The sequence below is a fragment of the Anopheles ziemanni genome, chromosome 2 (genome assembly GCF_943734765.1).
Source record: "Anopheles ziemanni chromosome 2, idAnoZiCoDA_A2_x.2, whole genome shotgun sequence".
Classification (NCBI taxonomy): Eukaryota; Metazoa; Arthropoda; class Insecta; order Diptera; family Culicidae; genus Anopheles; species Anopheles ziemanni.
The window spans coordinates 15,582,910-15,606,442 of record NC_080705.1 but is presented as its reverse complement, the minus strand read 5'-3'; the positions used below and the strand labels follow the sequence as shown (position 1 = coordinate 15,606,442).

Below are 23,533 nucleotides of genomic sequence, written 5' to 3'. Positions count from 1 at the left end.
TTGCAATGTTAACGGAGGGTATTGAGCTGGGCGGGCGCACTGTAGCCGCTCAATAGGAAAATTGTTAAGTAGATTAAGTGAATCTCCGTGGTTTGTTTACGCTGTTCAAGTAAAACGCCCATCTCCAGAAAGTCAGAACGTTGCACTCGAAATGTCCATCTTCGTGACGGTAAATTCCCTTCTTCGAGGGAGAAGCAGAAACATTCACATTGGAAGTCCCTCTCCCAGATCAGACGTACTCGCTTGGTTTATTCTACGTCATCCAGCATTCCCCCGCAGGCACTTGCGTACGCCCAGCGTCTCAGATGGCTAAATTGAATAATGGGCCCACGGTTCGGTCCACTTTCTACGTTTGTTTGCATACAAAATAAATTAAGCTGGTACCGAGCGCGGGATCACATCAAGCGTGTGACGTTGGTGAAGGTTGAAAAACGCAACAAAAACTCTGATACCCCCAAAACAAACCACAAACAATCATACAAACTCCTCATCGAGAGACATCACAGAAACAAGACAGCTGCGACAAATGACAAGGCCGAAAAAAGGCCTACAAACAGGCGCGAAAAGTAACAAATCGGTACAACGAAAAAGGAAAAACGAAAAAGAAAAGTTCCCTCGAAAAACGATCCACTTGGGTCCGTCAAATTATCACTTAAAAATAACATTCAGCCCCAGATTGGCCGGAGAAGGGGAGATCATCCAGAATTGGGGTCGCGGTTCGTGGATTTATCAGTATGCAGGCGCAAAATGACCGAAGCGTCATGTGTCGTCCGCCCAGCGTCAGCACGTGCTTATCGTAAGCCAAATCTAACGCCTGGCAACGATATGGCAAGGGAAGAATGTTGGCGCACCAGAGGAATCAGGCGCGGGTTCTAGATGGATCATAATATTTTCGCATGAAAACAATTCAATAAATTTAAATTCATCTAATGACGCTCTAAAACAGTAGCGATCTTTCCATTTCATGGCGCAAGTGTGAACGTTGTGAGATGTGAATGTTTGTGATTGAAATGGAATCTGTCAGAAATAGCTGACAGCTAAATAAGAATCTGTAAAATTCACGTAAAAATAAAAGATCACCGTCATAAATTTGCCTGCTAAATGAGATCTCAAATCATTGCCTTTAATTACATACTCCAAACTATTTTGCGTTCATGTAACATATTTTTGATGATTTTTTAAAGGAATGGCCTAAAAAAATATATAATATGGTATCCTGGACGACCTCCCGTTGTTTTGCGAATGTAGAACAATCGGAATGGATGTCAATATTGATGTAATAATTACAGAACATCCCGCAGTTCTCTACCTGGAAAGAATCATCGCAGGATATTCCTTCCGGAACAAGGATTTCCTTTCCTATTCATTCCACCTTGCGGCCGCTCTTTCCTTGGCCGTTGGTAAGCTAAATCTTTACAACAAATTATTAAAAAGTTCATCAAAATAATAACTCAATTCGTAAATTTATACCTGTCGTCCTCGAACCTGACCCAGCTCACGAAACGGTGCGGATTACCTGAAACGACCTACAAATTGAAACGTTTCATCCTCCCTTTCTTTAATGCACGGAAGTCTTTAAGGTACCCAATATCCTAAAAGATGAAATTAAGTTCCGGATATGGTCATCCTGTTTTATTACTTTTTAGTTTTTTTCTTTAGCTAAAGTAGTAATCATGATAATTATACCAACAACGGCTAAATGTCATAATATTTCAAATGCTGTCCCGATTCGACATTTCTCCGCGTCGGCTACTTTGATTGTTCCCATATCAACAAACACACACAAATTCACACTAACAGGAATGAAAATCAGCAAGTAATGATTTATCTGTCCTTCGTCCTTTAGATGAAAACAAAAAGAACCGAAGAGAAAAACACAAGATATACGAATAGTAGAACAAGTTATTAATCAAAATCCAGCCATCCCACTATCCGCCCTCGCGGGGTTCATCATTATCATCGTCATCATCAGGGGTTGTGTTTTTTTGTGTTTCTCGACGACCAACACTTTCCATGCAATCCAGAAAGGATCTTTCGTAGAACACATTACCCCAATTTAGAACAGGTTGATGCCATCGCTAATGGCATAAGCATACTTTTAGAACGTTGGCTGGATGAAGGAACGTTGCGAAAAATGAAACTGACCGTGTTGAGGGAACAAATAATTGAATAAAAAGGAATGGTGAATGGATGTCACGGTCGGGGGAAGGATGGCGAGAACGTTAAAGTGTGATTTTATGACACCGAAGTGTGCGAAATAAACGAATAAATTAACCCAATGGAAGAGAACAAGTATATTGCCGAAACGGGTTGAAGGACAAACGGGCACCATGCGATCTCAAACCGTGACAGAATTTATTCAACTACTGCACCTTAGTTTTCGGTAATGAATCAACGGTGTAACGCATATAAGTTATCTGGTTTTAACTAGTCTATGTAAAAAATCAATTTACAAGTATCAAAAGATACCTTGTTTTGCTTTATATAACACAAACTAATTAGTGCATTAACACGATCGTTATTCACACCAATTTGTCACTCAGAATTGAACATGACACGTCACTGGTTTTATTCCCTAATCTTAATTAATTTAAATACTGATAAAATGTATGCACCAACCGAATCCCACCGTTCACTTTATCTTCTGGGGAGGCAACAAAAGGTACCAAAATACAACCGAGCAACCGAAAACCGCAATGCCCACAGTGCCATAAAAATCTGCATATCCGAGTGGTGAACGACTGAAACAACAACCAAAAATACAAACGGAAGAACAAGCACAATCATAAACACCCGGAAAGTAAAACAAACCAACCGAAACCGCAAAAACAAATGAGAACGACAACGACGGATGAATGGTTGACGAAAGGATGGAACCGTTTCATTTTGTTCCCCCCGAAAAAGCCTCGAGTAATCAAATTTGCAATCGTTCTCTGATTTCGTCGCCGTCGTCTTGCGTTTCGTTTGCATTCTGTGGCGAAAGCCACAGCATGAAGCACCTCTCGCCTGAGTGGACAGAGAAAGAAGACAGCCCGGCGCGTTGTGCGTACGTTTCCTGTCAAAATATTAATTCGCGCTTGCCTGCGAAACTAAATGTGCGACACAAAGGGGAATAAAATCCAAAAAATACGCACTAGAAAAGGACTTCTTCCGCATCGTCATCACGAGTGTTCGGGTGTGAAGGTGGCGTTACGGGCGGATTTTCCCCCATTTCCTGAAGAAAAAAACCACCAGCAAAGAAAACCAAACAAGGATACGGAGCAAAGTGTGAACGAACGACCAAACTTCCACCCTTATTATTTGTTCCAGTTCTACCCCAACGGCCTTTATGTGGTTCATTTTCTTCCCAAAATCCCACCTCCATCGCTTCCTTTCTGCGACCTTCAACCAACCATCCCCAATTCCAACCAACGGAGAAGGCATCGTTACTTCGTCATCCCATAATCCGCCGCAAACGAGCATGGAAAACATATTTTCCCTACCGACCCGGAACGACTTCGGAAAGGGGAGTTTTCGTCAGCACCTCCTTTTGTGCTTTGGGGACGCGCAACGAATTTTCCCACGCAGGTTTAGGGCTTCGACACTGGTTTTCCCCCCATTCCACGTGATTTGGGTCACGGAAAACGTATTAATTTAATTTAGTGGAAAAGTGTCGATAAGTGGTGGACTGGGAAGGAGCAACAGAGATTTCGAAGCCGTTCAGGAAAAGTACCGTCGGCGTTGTGAGAGCATCACTTTCATTTACAAGCGGAAGAACTTCATAAACCATAAATGCTCCAAAGAATAACTCAAATGTCAAACTGAATCGAAATGAATAAAAGGCAAAAGATTAATTTTTCACACCATTTGCCTCTTCGACCGGAGTCGAAAGAAAGGTTGGCGCTCATAACCTGCACTTTCGGTGCAAGTGTTATATATTTTCCATTTTTTCTCACTCCTTCATATCGATTGGTTTTCTTTTATAATTTATATCTATCTCCCTACTATACAGCGCATTATGTACATCGGTTCCTTTCGGCTTCAGTATTCCTAGTGAATTAACTCAAAGATCCTTTTTTTACACTAAAGTTCGAAACGACAACCTTGGTTGCAGCGTGCGGGAAAAGAACAGTAAAACTAGTTTGAAAATAAAATTTACTAATACTTTCGAGGTCCTGCTGATGATCCTTATCCATTTCTTCTAAGCATTAAAACAATTGCCCTCCGTTTGACCCACCCTCGGACCCAGGCCACTCTCTCTTCTCTTCCTCTCTCTCCCTCTCTAAGTCACAGCTACATTTGTTTGCGGGAAACAGAATTGCTTTCCTAAACAGCTAAAGCTAAACCAACGCTATATAGACACCTACCCGAGCCTTAACAAATTAACGATGCTACTATCACTGGTCAGGCGTTTGCCACCTTATTTGTGTTTGAGTGTTTGTGTGTGTGTGTGTGCGTTTGCACTCTACCTCGAGTCGTCCTAGCTTTGGCGCGAGACGAGCGTGATCGGCTTGAAGATCATGGGCCCGGGGCCGGACGGAGGGCCGCCGTGCGGATGACCGGTGGGCGATCCTTGCGGGAGGGAGCCGAGCGGGGAGTGCTGCGGGTGTTGGTGGGGGTGATGCGGCGAGCCCGGATGGGGCGTACCGTCGCTCGCCGTGGGCGAGAGCTGCTGCTGTTGTTGCTGGTGCTGGTGCTGGAGCTGATGTTGGTGGGCGACGGCTGCCGCTTGCTGGTGGGCTTGGGCGGCAGCGGCGGCCTGCTGGGCGGCGGCATGATGCTGGAGGAGATGCTGGTGGTACTGGAGTCTTTGGTAGATTTCGGCCTGCTGCGCCTGGGGGCTGGCGCCCATCGGCGAACCGGGGTGCATCTGGGCGGCGGCGGCGGCCGCGGCTCCCGCTCCGAGCAGTCGATCCATGCCGAAGCCGGCGCCGAGGGGCAGCGGAAGGGGCAGCGTGGGCGGTTTGGGGGCCATGCTGGGTGCGTACGGGCCGTACCGGTACATCTGGGCGGCCAGCAGCGCCGTCTGGGCCTGGGCGTGCGAGGGATACAGGAACTGGCCGAACTGAGGATAGCCGAGCGTGGGGAACATCGGCCCGACGAGGGAGCGCTTGAAGGCGGCCAGGCGGCTGCGGGAGGCGGCGGTCGAGCGGCGGCGCAGCTTGCCCGTCGAGCCCCCGATGAAGACGTCCTCGGCCGACGGGTCCAGCATCCAGTAGTTGCCCTTGCCGGGGTCGTCGTAGTGGCGCGGCACCTTCACGAAGCACTTGTTGAGGCTGAGGTTGTGGCGGATCGAGTTCTGCCAGCCCTGCTTGTTGTCCCGGTAGTACGGGAAGTTGCGCATGATGTACTCGTAGATGCCGTTCAGCGTGAGGCGCTTCTCCGCGCTCTGGCGGATCGCCATCATGATGAGCGCGTTGTAACTGTACGGTGGCTTCTCGTTGCCCTTCTTCTCGCCATCCTTGGCGGGGCTGGAGGACGGGCTGCCGGTGCCGCTCGCCCCGTCGCCCTCCGTCTCGTCCGATTTGTCCTTGCTGCTGCAGTCCATCGGTGGGGGCGTGCCGGTCACGTCCAGGTCGCTCTCGGTGTCGGTGAGATCGTGATCCTGCTCCTCCGAGCCGATCGGCGACGGGCAGGACTGCAGTGTGGGCGAGGGGGTGGGCGACGGCGAGGACTTCATCGTTTCCGGCAGGATCGAGTTAATCGAGAAGCTCGACTTCAGTGGTGCCCGCGCCACGCCGAACATCGTCTGACCGTTCATCATGGTGGGTTCGATTTTAACCATACTTTCAATCACCATCAAAAGGCTGCTGCACTACATGCACTTCCAAATAAAGTTCCTTCGACTTCCGGTGCACCGACACTCACTGATCGTGGCCGATCTTCTCTCGCCGTGATCAGTCACAACTTGTCACAAGTTTTTGCGATTGCCAGAATCTCACTAGCCAACTTGAATTCACAGTTTTTTTTTATGTTTCCGAGCTTTTTCTTCAAATCACATCAGCTCACTCGTTGTTGTGCCTCGGTGAAACCACACTTGAACACAGGACACTTGAATCTTTGCTCTTTCACGGAATGCACAAGGAATCTCAACTCTGGTTCGCAAAACTCCGGGAAATCTCGCGTAAATTGTCTAAATCTTGCCGTTTTCAATCGAAACCTTTAACATCAGCATGCGACGGATATCGTAAGAGGTCTGTATGTTTTGTTCTTTTTTTTTTCGCTACACTTCCGGTACCGTGATGCGTGTACGTGCTGTGCGTTTGGGTGCAAGATCTGGACTGAGGCATTTCTTCCCCTCCCGGGCGCATTTATACCACGGCCAACGTCCAATCGGTTTGAGCGTACCAACACCACCCGATTGGTGTGCTGCTTGGACGTGCGCACGCACACAGCCCAGCACATGCCATCCGGGGGATGGTTGGTATGAGAACAATAGAGAGAGCGAGACAGAAAGAGAACGTCATCCACGAAGGATTCGTCCACCAATCAGGCAGAGGGAAAGCGTTCGTTCATAACGACGACTGCGCATGAACCACACTAGGGTTGCTTGCTTGGGGTAAGGGCAAGAGATGGAGGGGGTGGGCCACGAAACACCCCTTTTCTGCCTTGGGCCTAGGGGTCCTTTCCCAGCGAGTCCTGGAAGGGTCCTGCGGACGCAGGTAGTCCCGAGCTTTGCAGGTCAGTTGACATTGAAAAGGTTTCGAGAAACTCTTCCATGGGGTACAGAACCTTCGCTCGAGGTAGCGGGTGTGTGTAGGGTCAAGGTGTGCAGTAGTGAAGGGACTGGACGAGGGGTGGTGAGGGAGGGGACGAAAGTCAATTTAGAAATTCATTCTGCCCACCGAGAGAGCGTGCCCGAAGGTCCAAGTCCTGGCGAGCGACCGAAGGATGCTTTCCTTCGGCAAAAGCGATGAACGAAAGCAAATCCTGGAAGGATCCTCGTCGTGGAAGTCACAGTGTGCTGTGTACGAGGGTGTGTGTGTGTGTGTGTTGGTACATGCTGCTTCAGACTCCGCCCCATTCACGAGGCTTTCTGACGAGGGCGCGAGAAAGAGAAGGCAAGCGAACGACGGGAAAGCGTAGTAGTTGTTGGGCAAATAGCAGTCGAACAGTTTGTAAACGTTCGTGGGTTCAAGATGTACAATTTGTTTACACATCTTGCTTCACAACACGGTCGGAGTATGGGCTTTCGCCGGGGGGGAAGGCGCAGGGTAAATAAATAAATGCAATTTTATTTGCAAACCATCCAACCCCCGGCAGCTGCACGGCCCGTAGCTGTGTTTGCGCCCGGCTTCGAGCGGCAGTGTGTGCGTGTGTGCGAGCGAGCTAGCGCATGGAGGGGTTGCTTTCTGATGAACGCGCAAAATGGTGCCCTGCCGTTTGGCGCAAGGGTTGGAATGCTCGTTGGAGCGCGCACTGTTTGGTCAATATGTTTTTGCTGGTGGAATTAAAAAGCGTGATCTCGTCGGACGAATGCGAATGATTTATTTATTTTTATTTCCATGCCACATACCCGTTGGGACACGCTCTAACGCGCGCGAGTGGTTTCGAATCTGCTGTCAAACTTAGTATACGTCACATTTGTTGATGGTAATCTGGTAGTTTTCCTATGGGGGTGCTAGGTATACTAATCCCACTTTTATGGGTTTACCACGAGACTGTTTAAATCTTTTAAGCGTTGACAAGATAAGCACAAGAAAGGCTGTTTCCCATTGTTTATCACAGGAAAATTATTGTTTCTTTTGAAACTGATTGAATTGTAATGTTCATTTAAACATAATGGATGATTGTACAGTAAATCTTCAGTAAATCTGGTTCATCCATCTGGTTTCTTTATGTAAAATATTAAAACTGTTAGATACAACCTGTTTTAAACTGACCATAAATACTTCTTATCGACAAATTTTATTTTGTTATTTGTTATTAATAATAAAAATAAAACTATGAATAACAAATATTTTACCTTAACATCTGCAAGATTGTTATATAGCTGCCTTTAAAGTGATATTGGTTTTTGAAAAGTCAAATATTTTGTTTGAAATAAACTTTTAGGGACAGGCTTTTCTTCGCCGGCCAATACACTCATCCGAAAATTTACTACAACGATAGGAAATGTCGAACTTAACTTCATTAATAAACATATGCTAAAGTCAAATTATATCCGTTACATTTTCCAAATAGGTACATCCAGCTACCTGTGGGAAAATTATGTAGGTGTCGTTCTATCATTTGAAAGTTAATTTTCTTCCATTGTCCATCGCGGACCGAACAAGAAAATTCAGCTTCTCCCATCTCAAACATGTTCGCACGGTGTTGGTGTAGAAATGTTACCATCACCAGAAATCAACGCCGGGTAAGGATAATAAAAACGCGCCTCAAGCTGCACGTAGTCGATGTCCAACACCTCTAAACCGATACAAATTCCACCGCAGAACCCCCGGTTAATGGGTTTTCTGTTTTTATGACACCCGGTAGCGATCATATTGGGCGCAGGGGAAGACCGGGTGGCGGAAAAATGTGTCCGCATTTCGGGAACACCAACATCTAGCCCATCCTATACAGCCCAGGAACTTTGCCCGCAGTTAAAGGTGGCCCAAATAGAATTGGCGATTGACTTTTCTAATTGCCGTCGATTGTTTTGACGATTGATTGTTGACCAGAAGGGTGGCTTCACCTCGTGGATGGGAAGAAAGGCATGGAAAAGTAATTAAAATGACACACGGTACAGGAGGGAAAGTAGAACGGGGTGGGGGCGCTTTGGCTTCTACCCGAGTCATCTCAAATTTTACCCCAGGAACTTGAGGCAGATGATCGTTCGCGTTTGGATGATAATGTGTTTTTTAAGGTGAACGTATTCCTTACGACCATGCATGCTTTCGTGAAGGTGTTATTCATGGTGAGAGAAATCAATGATTCATCACGAGACAGAACATATTCAAAAGCTGTAAAGGGTAGGCATTTAAAGGGTAATTCCACAATAATGAGAAGAAAATAGTTGCAAATTGAACCCTTACCTATTTCTTGCGCCTATAACAAACACCAATTCAATTAAATGTTTGCACCATCTGTATAACGATATGTTTTCACCAAAGCTGTCACGACGGCGCAATGTTAGTATAAACTGACCTTGATTCTGAAAGAAAATGATCACCTCACACCAAATGGACGAATTTTGGTAAAGCAAGGTCGTTTGTGGCCAACGCCTGCCACGATGTATTTTTCCAAGCATCCTTGAACCGCACAGTGCAATCGCTTAGAAAATCCTTGTCCTGCGTCCAACCGCAACCGATCAAGTACTCAAAATTCTTTCATCGAGACAAGGTTGACCATTTCACAGCGTCTGGAAAACGCAGAAAAGCCACATGTTTGTCCTTCTATTGAGGGATGATTTTGTTGGCCTCGCCGTGTCCTTGATAGTGTCCGAAGCCGTTCGGAAAATTCTACCGCCGTAGCGGAAAGAAGATGTTACTCTACGAGGAGTAAAATGTTCCGGAAAAACACCGATCCCTGACCGACCACCCGACGATGGACGGCCTGGGAGGGTGCCCGGCTGGAAGCTAGGTGAAAAATCAATTTGCATCGCTGTTGATCATTTTACTGTGTTCATTCACGGAGAGTGAAGTGAAGGGAAACGCTGGCAAAAAGGGCAGCGATCGCCAAAACGACAACCACCCACATGGTGGCGGACCCACAACAGGGCCACATGATTGTCGCTGATGAACCGTGAAAAGGGACTAATTTAAGGACACGTCGTTCGTCACCACCACCACGGAGGGCTTCTGGTGTCCTACCGACTCAAAAAAAGGGACCTCCGGGAAAGTCATCCGTTGGACGGAGGTTTTTTGAAACCAACCAACGCACAGAAGGAACACGTTAGTCACACTATTCGGATGCACAGTTCATTCTAATATATCACCCCGGTGGAGGACACGGTTTCCCATTCTCGCTGACTAACAAATCAATTATCCATTGCTCAGCGGCGTTGCGGAGGTGATGGTGTGTTCGGGACCGGGCAAAAGGATCTCCCGCATCCGATGGATTCCATAATCACTCCCGGAATCGATTCGATTCGATTTGTTAACGACTTCGGGCGGGCCCGAGGAAAGCATGAGGATCACCGAGAGTGACGGCGAGTAGAAATATTTAACGAAACAGCAGACCCTTCGAATGGTGATTTGTAGGAAAATGTTTCTTTTTAGAAATGGCGTAAAAGATAAATAAAAGAAAGCAAAAGTCATAATTGAAACATACATCCGTGGGCTGTATGGCGGAAAAACATGAAAGCCAAAGCCTTCGAGACAAATCAGAAAGAAAAAAGGTGACCGACAGACAAAGAAGATGAAAGAAAAAAAACACATGAGATCAAAAACGAGTCTCATCGGAAACCCGACCAGTCCGAAAGCTACCAAAAGCCATTCGTTTCGCTCATTACCGAGGTCTGAGATTTTCTGACTTTATTTTAATAAAACATTTCAATTTCGGTAAAAATATTTCCCTCCATCGGTCGCGTTGGATCGGCGTTTTTTCGGGGAGTTTTCCGTCTCTTTTTCTCTGTTTGTGACCGTGGCTTTGGACGAGAAATCGAGGGCTGCCAAGTTTCTCTGCGTCCCGACCCGATCACGGACGGAAAAGTCAGCTTGAAAACAATTCGTTCCCGCCGGGCGGGAACGACAAAAAGGCACCCGGCGGGGAAAGAAAGGACACCGTGTCTAATTAGGTTTTATGACAATATTATCACCGAGTTGCGCGTCTTTTTTTCATACCGAAATGGGACACGAAAAAGGACATGCACTTTTTCTTTGTCTCTGCTTTTGTTGAAGTCACGAGAAACTGTGGAAAGTGACGAAGAAGTTTGATGTCTTGTTTTACGGAGCGCTCGTTCGAAGGACGAACTTTGGTCCGTTCCAGGTTGGACGCTTTCATTCCGTTCCCTTTCCAGCTCACCACTGCTTTTGGATAAATCAATTTACGAAACCATAAGTCGAAGGATGTGGTCCTTTGTGTGACGCTGGTCGGGAAGGAGTGCAACGCTTCGGTGGCTCACAATATCCATGCCTTCCGGCTGTTTGGTTCGCCTCTTTTATGCTCTTCCTTTGGAGCAGATAAGCACGGAGTCCGTCACGGAGTAAAGTGTCAGCAGGAGCATCGAGAGGACAGAAGTGATGAATAATGCAGACGGATAATTTGGCTTCCCACTAACGTCCAGGGAGGGTTTCTCCTTGGACTTTGGATTGGTTTTTCTTTAACTCCTTGCATTTTCTAGTCTTTTCAACTGGGCAGTGACACTTTGAACCGATAATCCACAATAATGAGCGACAAATGCATGGCTGTTTGGATTGCGTTGCGGGTGGGAGTTACAGTCCGGTGAAGGATATTCGGTATGGAACGGAAACCACTAGGAAACCAGCGGGACTTTAGAAAGTAGGATGTGTTAATGGAGGCTTTTAAAAATTATTAGCACCAAATGGATTTAAACTTTAATGTATTAACTCATCAAACACATGTAAGTCTTCGTTGGTGTTTTAAGGATTAATTTAGAAGACAAAACTGTGAAAATATTTAGCTCGAAATATTTATTTTTAAATTTTGCTTATAAAACATAAGTAGACGGTTTTTAAGTCACAAAAATCCAGTTAATATTTTTTTTTGTTTTAATTGATTGTCAAAATTGTCAATGTCAAACATTTATCGGTAAAATTGTTCAAGTTTTAAAGGGTTTTTTCTCATTTCCCATCTACCAAATTCCTCATTAATTTTTCTCAGTCTTTTATCTTATGTTTGTAAAGAATATGATTTTTTATAGTTTGAATGTTTCTTGTAGTTATTCCCGTTTTGAGGCTGACAAGATTGTATACAATTATTTTTCAATGAATTCTATATTTATTTATATTTTTAACATATTAAATTGTACGCGTTTTCATTTATGTGAAATACCGTCAACAAGTAAGCCGTCAACAATCAAATGTAAGTTCCTTGTCTCAACGAAAAAAAATGTAAAACACTTTGTTAATAACATCGAATACATTGAGGACACGACGTGTTAAGTGCTGTTGGTTCTGCTACCCATGGATAACAACCAAGTAGCATTGTTTGTTGATGCTGGTTAAGCTCCTCGTCTTCTCGACTTCGTTACCTCTGGATAGTATCAAAACATGATGATTAAATATTTCTTTTACCCTTGCTGATCGGTTCTAACGATGTTCTTCCCGTGCAGCAAGGGCTCGAGGTAGCTGAAAATAAGTCCAGAGCCTGTTTGTATGTTCAATTGACTTTTCGAGATGTAATCCTCAGCTTCACTTTTACCCCGCGAGATTTTCAATTTCGAGAACATTCGTGCAAGCGAGAACAACGTGCGATCCTCGTGACCTTGGAATCCGTGACTCGATCTTGGTCGCTACCCTGCGCACCCCGTGTACCCGCGGATCCCATCGTGGCCAGGGGAGGCGGGCAAGGTCAAATTGATGACCATTAGCCCAAGAAGGATTAACTCCTAGAGGTAGCGAACGATCGGTCGGGACCACGAAGCCCGATTCAATGTTTTTCCTCGCAACGCTGGACCATTCTCAATAAATATTTGAGTTTCATTAACGGCTACCGGATCGGGAGCGAGGTTGTACCGGGGATCGAACTCAGTCCCTTGACCATATCTCGGGACCATCGAGGGGGCGTTTATGTGTTATGTACGCAGCATCGCATAAGCACCCGGGAAAGGGGTGACTTTTGCCCGGATCGGCGTTAATTGCTCCCGCTTGACTCCCGCTCGTCATGATGGTCCTCGTGCTGTCCGGAATGGGCCGGCGGAGGTGGACACGGCAAGTTGACTTCTGCTTTGTTACATTTTATTGAACCATTTTATGGCACGGAAACTTTTTCGATCAACCCCGCGAATGCTACCGTACGGGATAAAGGTGGTTTCCTTGAGGGTACTGAAGAGACAAATGAGTCCAAGAAAGAGGGTAAAGGGAAGCAGATATAAAGTTACTTGCTAAGATTACATGTGTTAACATCTTCAGTTAACCTAAAATTTGTCAATCAAGCTTGTTTCAATACGGAAACAACATTTGTTTGTTTGAAAAGTTAAACCTAAAACAGAAGATTAAATTGATTTTCGATGGTTACGATGACAACACATTCTTAAACTCATCCAACTTCTTAATATTCCCAGTAGGCCGTTGGCGATCAATATCCCATTGCTACTAAGATGGTTCTTTTATTTTTCATGACTTGTGCTTCGTTCGGTTCGGTCACATGTTTTCCCTCGATATTTGAATCAATTAGCCTTTCCCGCCCCACAACACTACAACAACAATTAATTCCCAACACAACATAACAAAGGGAACAACGCAAACCAAACAACCAGCTGCCGGTTTATTTGTTTTAAAATCAATTGCTGGCCTCAGACCGCAGACACTCCCGAACTCCAAGGAATCTATGTTATCCCTGGGGGAGTTTTCTGACCATGAGTGGATCTTACTGTGGGCTTGTTTCTGCCTGATCGCGTCAGCGCGTGCTTCATTAATCTCATCTCGCCATGTGGATGCATGCGCGGTCAGGCCTGGTTGATAAATCGTCTCGCGATGACATTGCACCGTCAATGACTTGCGATCGAAGGCGATCCTTCAGGAGGTGGGTTCTTTAGGCTTCCCCATGATGTCTTCATTCGGTTGCGCTCTGGAAGGTCCTGGAAGGTCCTGCCGAGACCTTGTTGGCAGGTGATGTTTGTTTGTTTCCATACAGGCACGTACGTATATTGCCATGCCATATTTTTCGGAACACTTTTCGCCCCTTCCGAACCATTCCAACCATCTGGTCCGGGGAGTTGGGAAAAGTCGTGGGTTTTCTGCTGACAACGGCTCGTCTAATCCGCCATCCAACCGCGATCGAATGGACCCCCGGTGGACCGATGATAAAATCATTATTTGCAACCATAAATCAGGATTGCAAACCAACGAGACCCAGCGTCCTAAGCTCCACATCCCTGGAACGAATGCGTCCGTTGGTGATCCTGTTCGCTACACACGGGGGAAAAAAAGGTAGCGTCCTCAGCTGAAACCGATCTCCACCGATCGGAACGATGGGTTTCTGTTGGATCCGGGACCAATCCTGAGGTTTCCATGGGCCATAAAATGGATTAACGCTCGATCGATCGATCTTCGAGGCTTCTGAAGCAATTTTTCAAAGAAGAATCTCTCTAACTTCACATTTTCTTCCACTGCCTGAACACAACGACGGCGGTAGCAACGCCTCGCCCATGTAATGCGTATAATTTGGCGTTAAATACGGAAAATATTTTGTGGAAATTCCGCCCCCGAATACCCCACTCTCGGACCTCGGAAACAGGCGGCTTGTGTTAGGTGCGTTGTCACCGAAGCATCTTCTAACCCTTTCCTCGTAGACCAAGCGAACCGAAGGATCGTTTCTTCCCCGACCCGGGGGCTGCAAAACAAAGGAAGCAATAAAAATTTGTTTTCACTACACCTAATCCCTTCTACACCTCCTACCGAACGGAGGCGTGGGCGCGCAGGAAAGGGTGAAAGGATTCCTTTGGGCAGCTACTTAAGCTGCGGAGGTGAGCGTTTCGTATGGGATGGCAAACTATGGCGATCCTGTACCGGACGCAGTCTGTACCTCCATCCTCCAGCCCGTCGTTAATGAGCACGGGAATTTGGAGGCAATAAAATGGCCAATTTCATGCCCGTTCATGTCCTTTACGATTTCCCGGCAAGGCTCAATTAGACACGGTGGCCCCCGGGGCCCCGTTCTCAACCCTTTCGCGTCCCGACGTCTTCATTCTCCCGCCAAACGGGGCACACAATATAGTCGATCCCGGAGCGATATTTTACGATTCCTCCAGATCATGCTCGTGACGTTATTTTTACCGCAAAGGATTATACGGGCACGGTATGGCTCCCGGGTCGAGGTGGATGCGAAAGGGTTGAAGCCCGGTGGAACAGTGGATTGCGAGCCGGGCCGTGGCTCAATATTTAATACTTTTATTGCACTTTCGATCGAGCGGAGCTTAGGTTTTTGGGATTCACCCATCCGAGAATGTCGATGCTGGCAAGGGTCTACCGACAAACACTTTCTTCGGAATAGTTTTGTAGCGAAAGGTGACCCTGTCTAAGTGTGTGTTTTTGAGCCAGTCCGGGCGAAGGTGTTTATCTAAGCTGATGATCGGGTTGCAAGGAGAAAAGAGTCCCGTTAACGTATTTTGTGCCAGTTCTATTTATTCTGGAGAATAATTTTAAATTTGACATTTTTCTTCTCGTATGCATTTCATTACAATGCAAGAGAAAGGCATAAAGTAAAAGAAATATTCCGACCCATTCCCAAGGGGAAAAGAAAGCAACCAGCTTTCGTTCTAGTGCTTAAGCATTTTACTGGTTTTTAAGTTCGAAGTTGTAATAAAAGACAAACCCTCACCCAATTCTACAGTCCGTTTGTTTACGACCTGTTGTGGAAACAAAGGCTCCTTCATAACGGTACACAAGCTCGGAAGTGCTTCGGTGCATTTCTAGTTCAATTGGCGCGTCGTGAAGTTATTGCGCCACCTCGGTTCACTCGGCGTTGTCCGTTAGGTGTTGTAAAACTTTTATTTTCTGCCAGCCCTAGAGCCCTTCAACCCTATCCCTCCTTCACAATCCCGGTGAAAGTGAACGCTTTTCCTACGCAACGTGATCGCATCTGCTGGCAAAGGAACCGTTACAGAGGAGTACCTTTTCCCTCGTGCAGTTCTAGCTCTAGTTTGCATTTATTATTATCGCACACAGAAAAGTAGTTCAACTGAACCTTTTACCAGTTACCATTTTCATAAATTATACCATTTACCAACCACTGGTGCTGCTCTTTTTCTCTTACAATCCTTTTTATGTTTTAAAAACAAAAGAAAGAAAGATAGATGCAATCAAAATACAGTTAACATAGGAATATTTTACACACAGTTTTGGATCATGTAGGATAATATTTGGGAAAACAATAATTTCGATTGGTTTGTTTGACCCAGCACAATGTGACTTACCAGAAATGCTTATCGTTCAAACAGTTAATGCTAGAAATTTTAAAATTGATTAGACAAGTCCTTAGAAAAGTGAAAACAAAGATGGGTTATTTCATATTCTCATTTTTCTTACGTCATTCAAGAATATAAAGTAAGTATAATCATGCAAATTTTTATTTCTTCATCTTATATCTTCTTCTTCTTTTTGGCGTAACGACTTCTTGGTCATGCCTGCCCGTTAAGGGCTTACGAGACTTGTTTCCCTGTTGTACGTGGATAGTCAGTCCTCTCGTACAGGGGAGGGTCCGGTCTCGGTTGGGATTCGAACCCACGCCGTCGAGGTGGTGAGCCCCGGCGCTCATGGGCCGATTTTCTAACCGGCGCTACCGCTCGGCTGTCGCGGACCCCCCATCTTATATCATTTCTACCGAATAGATTTAACTGTTTTGATAAATTATTTAACTAAAAAAGTTTGTATAAATTAGTATCACACAACTCGTGTATCTGCTTATACTATTTCAAATCGATTCTATATCCTTGTTGAAGTGGTTTCTTCTCGTTTGGAGTGTAAAAAAAATAAAATATTTTCAAAATCTTACACCTGACGCACTGAAGTCCTTCTCCTACATAAGGATTAACGTATCAATGAATAAGAAAACGTATCTTAGGCTTTCCTCTCGTCACTTTTTCATTGCTGCTTTTATGTTTACCTTCACACTTGAGCACTACTTTCGAACGAAAGCAGATTGATGTAGCCGCCTTTTCTTTCTCTCCTGAAGAATGCTTTTCGAAAGCTGGCTTCGTGGCATATTTTCACCCAGGACCCGATGCAACCGATTGCGTAAGGTGCCTGCGTTGATGGTTGTTGTTACCGATTGATTCCCGAGTAGCTTCCCGTGTTTACCACCAACTCGGCAGTCGGGCCGAAAAATCGACCGTTCACAGGTCGATCCGGGATCCGAGGAAAGAAAATATAAAAGGGACACCAGTCGGATGGCGAGCGGTGTCGGATGAAAGGACGCGGACACATAATGCGGAAATTTATGATCCTTGATTGAGTTGTTTTCGTTTTTATGAGAGTGACTGCCTTTTCAATGCCCGTTCGGCCATACGAAAAGGATATGCATGGCTTCTAGGGAGGGAAACCAAGGAAGAAAAACGAGCCGTTCACAATCAAGAGACGTAGAGGATTGACCGGTTCGGAACCGCTATAAAAATGGTCGATCAGCTACATTGTTGTGATTTGTAAGGCGCGTTCGATGGCAGCGGGTGTAGAAGTGTGGATCCGATCGAGAATAGCTTCGTTTTTATGATCTGTCCGTGTGAAAATTGACGAGTTGAAAACATTCGCCGTTCCACATATGGCATCTAGGAATATTTATGTGGGTGATCTTATGCCAACGAACAAGCGGTTGATGTGGCCTTGAAGGAAAGAATATGCTTAGTAACAAATAAAGTATAACATGTTTATAGTTAAGCATTTTGAATTCCAGAACATAACAGGAAATTATTATTATTCATAACTTTTATTTTTATGTACTTTGTAATGGTTCCGTCACCGAATTACTGACATCAAAACATTGTTACTTAGTATCCCACATTGTGGACTAACTAGAACGTCAACACTCTCAGCCTAAGCAAATATGGAAAATGAAACCAACTTCCTGGAAGTAGGGTGCGTATGTTCTCAAAAAAGCCAACAGACATCAACAAAGGCTCAAACGCATGCCGACAGTCTCGATGGACACTTGCCACTCCAACTGGACGTGTTAAAAAGTGTTGGAGCATTTTTCAACACCAGTAGTCGTCCTTCGTCGTCCTTTTAAAGTCCCTCTGAAGGCCGGACCGATTGTTTTCCTACAGTTCCTGTGAATTCGGTATCAGTTTATTTATTTTATTTCGTTCGCCCTCTTCCCTTATTCCCGGGCGGCGTTGTTTGTCGACGAAATCAAAGTGTCTCCGAATGGGCCCCCGGAATTGAAACGGCTCGGTCCCTTTTTCGGCACGTTTGGCAGGATGTGCGGCATGTTGTTGTGCCGGAATATTATTGTGATGAGCGCACATTGTTGCCAGTCCCCGCATTATCTCGTCCTCTAATAGAGCCATCGTGTCACAGCGTCACGCACACAAATACATACGCAGAGCCATCGGGTTAGGAAAATAAATAAATACAAACCATCCGGGACTACCAGGATACGCTCACGGTCGATCGTCGATCGCTTTGAAGGGAAAAATGCCGCCAATGGTACAGTTTCGGGGGTGGACATGCTCGTAAATTGGTTTTTTCTTCTCCTGCGTGTGTGCCGAAAAGCCATTACTCACGTCAAACGTATCGTGTCCTTTTTTTCCTAGTTCGGTACGGCCCGGAATGTCGCTTGTGCCGCCGCACACGGATAAAGCGGTTCTAGGCCTGGTAGTCCTTTTTCTTCGGCTGTCATCGGGGATCGTGATCGCGGGACCGAAGTGACCAACGGGTATCGCAGCAACAAATTGCCAAAGTGGCACGCAAAAGGAGGAAAAAAAAGGAGCGGACCGAGCGGAAAAACAAAGCCCAACATCAACATCGAAAGTGCAACCGAAGGCGTTGCAATGCGGCCCGTTTGATCCTTCGTGTCATGCGATCGGGGTTTAGTTTTGTTTGTCTTTTCAAATTTTGTCATTTAGAATGATCTGTTCATTTGCAGTTTGTAGCTTTTTTCTCTCCCTTTTTTTTGTTTCTGGGTCCCGCGGGTTCGAGCTTTGGGTTGGGAAGTTAATTTTTCTCGCTTCATTGCCGGACCGAAGACCGAGTCCCTAGCGGCCAACTAGCCGGACCGGGATCAATTACTCCGACCGGACACAGGACACCCCGCCGTTGGTAATGATGGTTACATTGTTTTTCTTTCTGCAGCAACAGAGTGCGCGAAGTCGGCTCAGTTCAAAAGACGCGTTTTAAAGAACGTCATCATCGGTATTGTCCGTTTCGTTTAAATGTCTTTCTTTTTCGGAATGCCTCCGAGAAAAAGATAGCGGACCTCTGGCGGACTTCGGGTTGCTTCGGGATCCTTTTTAATGATTTCCCAGTTCCAGGAGATGGTGACGCGAAACTTTCAACCCGAGAGCGAGACTTTCCCCGGATCGCAATTTCCCGGAGGACGGACCATGTTTACGACGCGCATCGCAGGGTGGTCGGTTTCGTGTTTCGCTTTTTCTTGTGGCCCACTTGAGCACGATCGATTCGAGACGAAGTGCAAAAGGACGCTGGTGGAATTGTTCCGAGCACCAGACCACTCACTCCTTCCTCGTTCCGTGGAGCGTTGGAATGGACTTGCAAGTGGCGCGTTGTTGGTGGTAAAATGGAGATATATTGCTGAAGATACGACGATAAAAAGGCGTAGCTCAGTAGCGTCACCGACGAGCCACTTATATCCTTTGTTTCCACAGGGCACACTCGTTTCTCTAGGGACAACCCGTTGTTGTGGATGTTTTGGAAAGTTTTATAAAATGGATGTAAAAAGTGAGAGAAAAAATAGGATTTGAAAGTAACACGTATATACATCGCGCATAATTTTTTTTACTTACTTTTGATGTTACAATGGGATCAGTAAAGTCGTGCTTTAAAATTTCTTTTTAAAGACCATGGAGAAATTCGATTATAAACTGGATTATACAAATATCCTACAAAAGCATTAATATTGTTTTGAAAATCTTAAATAAACTAAGGAATACGCACAAGTTGTTTCAAAATTGTATAATATGTTATTAAACAAACAGGTAAAACATTCACAAAAAATGCACCATTTTGAATGAAGTAATTAAAAAATTATTTATAGGTCATGTGATTTGCCATTTTTGTTTCAAAATATCTAAGTAGTATCAGTTGGACAAACATTTACAATCCTTTTAGAAAAAGCCTAGCAATACGAACGGATTTATCAAAATTACAGAGGTAAGACCAGGAAATACCAATTGTACAATCAAACGTTCTTTTGTTACATACAATTTAGTTTTCGTAATTTTCTCGGGGTTGCTTTCCATTGAATTTGGACATCCGAAAGGTTGCAAAGTTAGATGTAATGAGGTTAGGACGTTTTGTGTTTTGTAAGGCTTAGAGAAAGCATTCGTGTTTGATTTCATTTCCTACCCTGATCAGCACCTCCGACGATGCCTAATTATGCGTTAATCCTACCGGTAACATTATATATTTTGCACCTTCGACATGGTTCACGTTCAGTGTCGAAAAAAGGATCTCGTGTTTTTTGTCGTTCAACGAAGAGAAAAAAAATCGATCAATGCTAATCTTACCAATGCAAAGCTCGGCGACTTTCGCTTGCAAGCGATTTCGTCACGCCGGCGGAACAAAAAACAAGGATAAAACAAAGTGGCCCGCCCGGAATTGCATACGGACGGGATATCGGTTGCACTTTTCAGTGTGTGCCACTTTTTCCTTTCCTTAAGACTACAAGGATCAAGCGTTGGATCCTCGGCACACGGTTGTATCGATTTCAGCTCGATTGTCCGTCCGTGCGTAATCTTCGTTTTCGGAACAACAATGTGGACCATAATGCTAATGCGGGTTTCGAAGCGGATGTTTTCCATCCCTCCGGTTCCACGCCGCACGCCCTGCGCATGAAAGGGAACTGCCTTATTCCGCTCGATTTAAGCGAACGGAACTAATCCGATGGCGTTGGCGGCAGGGAAATGGGAACTGAAAAAAGAAAATGCATTTTTTGAAAATCTCCCATATGCCTATTTTTGGCAATGTTTCCTTAAGCTTTGCCGATAATCGTGTGCAGAAGATGTGCCCCCTTGGAAGCTTTATTATGTAAAAACATGCCTGGAAAAAGAGCAAACATGTGCACTTTAGATAAAACGCTCGGACAAGGATAGAGTGTGGATTACATTTGCTCAAAGGGAAAACCATCGCACCATCCATCGTTCCTCCTCGTGTCCCTCCATGGACGCTCAGCTTTGGGCAAACTAATTGTTTTTCGTTGCAGGACTCCTCAGGCTATCGGAAACGTAACCTCAACCCGAGGCCGGCCTGATCGATGGCTCAATAATCTTCGCCACAAGGTGCATTCTTGCTGGCCGTTTTGACACGCCACGGCCCAGTGAACCACTAAGGGAACAAAGTGCAGCATAATCGAGCACCGGTGGGGGTGCTCCGTTGCCACATCTCCCGGGGTCGACGAAAGCCGTGACGAGAAACCAGCTTCGTCGATCATGCTCGAGGCCGAACCGATGGAAGACGGATCTCCCGAGGAGTACCACGAACGCCAACCAAACGCTGGTCAGCCGTTTGCGAAGGCATGCATGGCTTGGCAAATGTGGTCCTTATTGCCAGAACGGAGCGGCTCGTAAAATGGCCTTGTCATTGTGGCCCACTGTGGACCATTAACGTTCGCCTTACGATGCCTTTGTGAAGTGTCATAATGTGTTTATGAGCAGAGCGGTGCTGTCATTGTGGTGGACGAGGTGACACGAAACAGGGAAGTCAAACCATACCGTGAAGGACGTACGATCGATTAAGGATCAAATGGATTCAACTGTCAATCTTCAAGTAAATTCAACACTTTTTTATTGGCTCCGAATTATGTTTGAATATTTTGAAAGATATTCATATCATTTCGGATTTACTATTCGTTTAATGTAAATGCAAATAAACGTATTTTGCAAACATCCAATTTTACTTACTTTCTACTTTCTTTCGTTTCTTCTTTTGTTTAAAATACCTGTTTTTGTATCCCCTATGGATGAAAGAATCTTACGCCTGGAATAAAAACATTATAATACTAAATCAAATAACACCATCGGTTGGTAAACAATCCATCAATGTTAGGAAAATAACGCGATTGTTTTGTTTGTTGAATCCAGAAACCAGTTTGTCCGAGTTATCTCACCGTGGGTGTTAACGAACCGGCAATTAACTATCGCGAGGTGTTAATCCTTGAGCTCACGCCGAGTGAACGTCGCCCAGGACTCGTGCATCTTCTCGTGGGCCTCGTTTGTTACCGAACCTCTTGTTTGCATCCTGCATAACGAAAGAAGCGTGCGGGGCTGGTTATGTTTACACAATTATATTTCTCACTTTTTCCCAACATAAAACACCCATTCGATGGGACAAAGGGCGGCGACAAGTAACAAATCCGTGGCGTTCGTTCCATTCAGCGGCAATCAGTTTCATCCGAGGATGGTGCCGGGGAAAAGTTCAAGGATAGCAGGAAAACAACCGATAGCTAGTCCAGCGGAGTAATCATAATTCATATTTTCCCCTCTTGAATCGGGATCGGGATCAGCTCGGAAAAGCAGGCCGTGCGGCCCAGCAGGACGTCGCTTCGTGTCGCGAAGGGGTTTCGGCGATGACAACTCCCAACCAGGTTGACATTGCGCTGCCCAGGGAGGGCCACGATTTGTTCGCGGTAATGAATGGGCGCATATGCTGTCACTGATGCTGTGCGCCGCAGGACGCCGCCCACGGACGAAGTAGGATTTAATGAAGCGAGTGCCCGACCGGGGGAAAGTGTTGCTGTTGGTGGATGAATTTGGAATCCTGCTGGTATACAAAAGGATGACAATCGTGGGATGGCGGGTTTTCGTATTGTTTGGTTGTGTTACTAAAGGTAAGGAAAGCGAGTTAACAAAGTTAGTTTGTGACAAGGATCACCTGCTCCAGGAGAAATTGAAAGAAGTAAATTGTGTTGAAGGTGATTCACTCTAGCAGCAGGATTAGGTTAGACGGTACATTTTTTTTCAAATTTGTTAGCTGATATTTTTCATAGAAAATGTTCATTACAAAATTAAAATATTGATAATAAAAATAGGAAAAGTTTAGAATTTTTCTAAAACGGAAAGATTATTTTACATTTAATTTTTTTTCGGTTTTAAAACAATGTTAATAACAATAACATTGGGGATATTAGGAAGTATACATAAAAAAAACATACTATTTAATTTCCAATCGTTACAATATGGTATTTCAAGTGTCTCCAGGTAAATTTAATTTCAGAACTGATACACTAACGTTAGCTTTACAAAGAACGTACGATCAATACTGATCAGTTGATGACAACAAAGCACCAAAATGTCACATCCTCGTCTCCCGAGAGCAATAGAAAGCTGTGAGTTTTATTAATTATGACCACTGTTCACCTTGTTCGGCCTCCAGTAATCGCCTACAGTATGGGCCTAGAGGAAAAAGCTATCACCCATTCCCGGACACCCGGCGGAAAAACCCTGTATGGTCGCACAACAAACCTCGCCCGAGTGCTACAATATTTTGACCAATTTCCCTTTGAAGGGTGTTCATTGCAGAGCCAATTATCGGGATTATTAATCCGCTCTTTGTCCGAACGGGAACCCCGGGTTAGCCGAGGTATCGATTTCAGCTTTCGAACGTGATCGTCCTTCGGCACTCGGGCGCAAACGGGATCCGGGACAAATCCTTGCTGCTGGCCCCACGTCGTTCCGCATTGTCCCGCGTGAAACTTCGGGGACATCCGAGGAGCACCTAGGACATACCGGCCGCTTAAGAGATTATTTGTTTTTCTAAAGGCAAATCCGGAGCAGGCAATG

The 23,533-nt window shown here is 45.3% G+C and overlaps 1 protein-coding gene across 1 annotated transcript; it reads right to left on the bottom strand.

Annotated features, from left to right (window-relative positions):
- Window positions 1-4,459: 4,459 nt before the first annotated feature.
- LOC131294834 (fork head domain transcription factor slp2-like) lies at window positions 4,460-5,779 on the bottom strand. Its single transcript, XM_058322881.1, has one exon. It carries the CDS (start codon window positions 5,777-5,779, stop codon window positions 4,460-4,462), a length of 1,320 nt encoding a protein of 439 aa, XP_058178864.1.
- Between the last annotated feature and the right edge of the window lie 17,754 nt (window positions 5,780-23,533).

Coding starts and splice junctions, on each gene's coding strand:
- LOC131294834 (XM_058322881.1), bottom strand. CDS start 5,779: ATGGTGATTGAAAGTATGGTTAAAATCGAACCCACCATGATGAACGGT.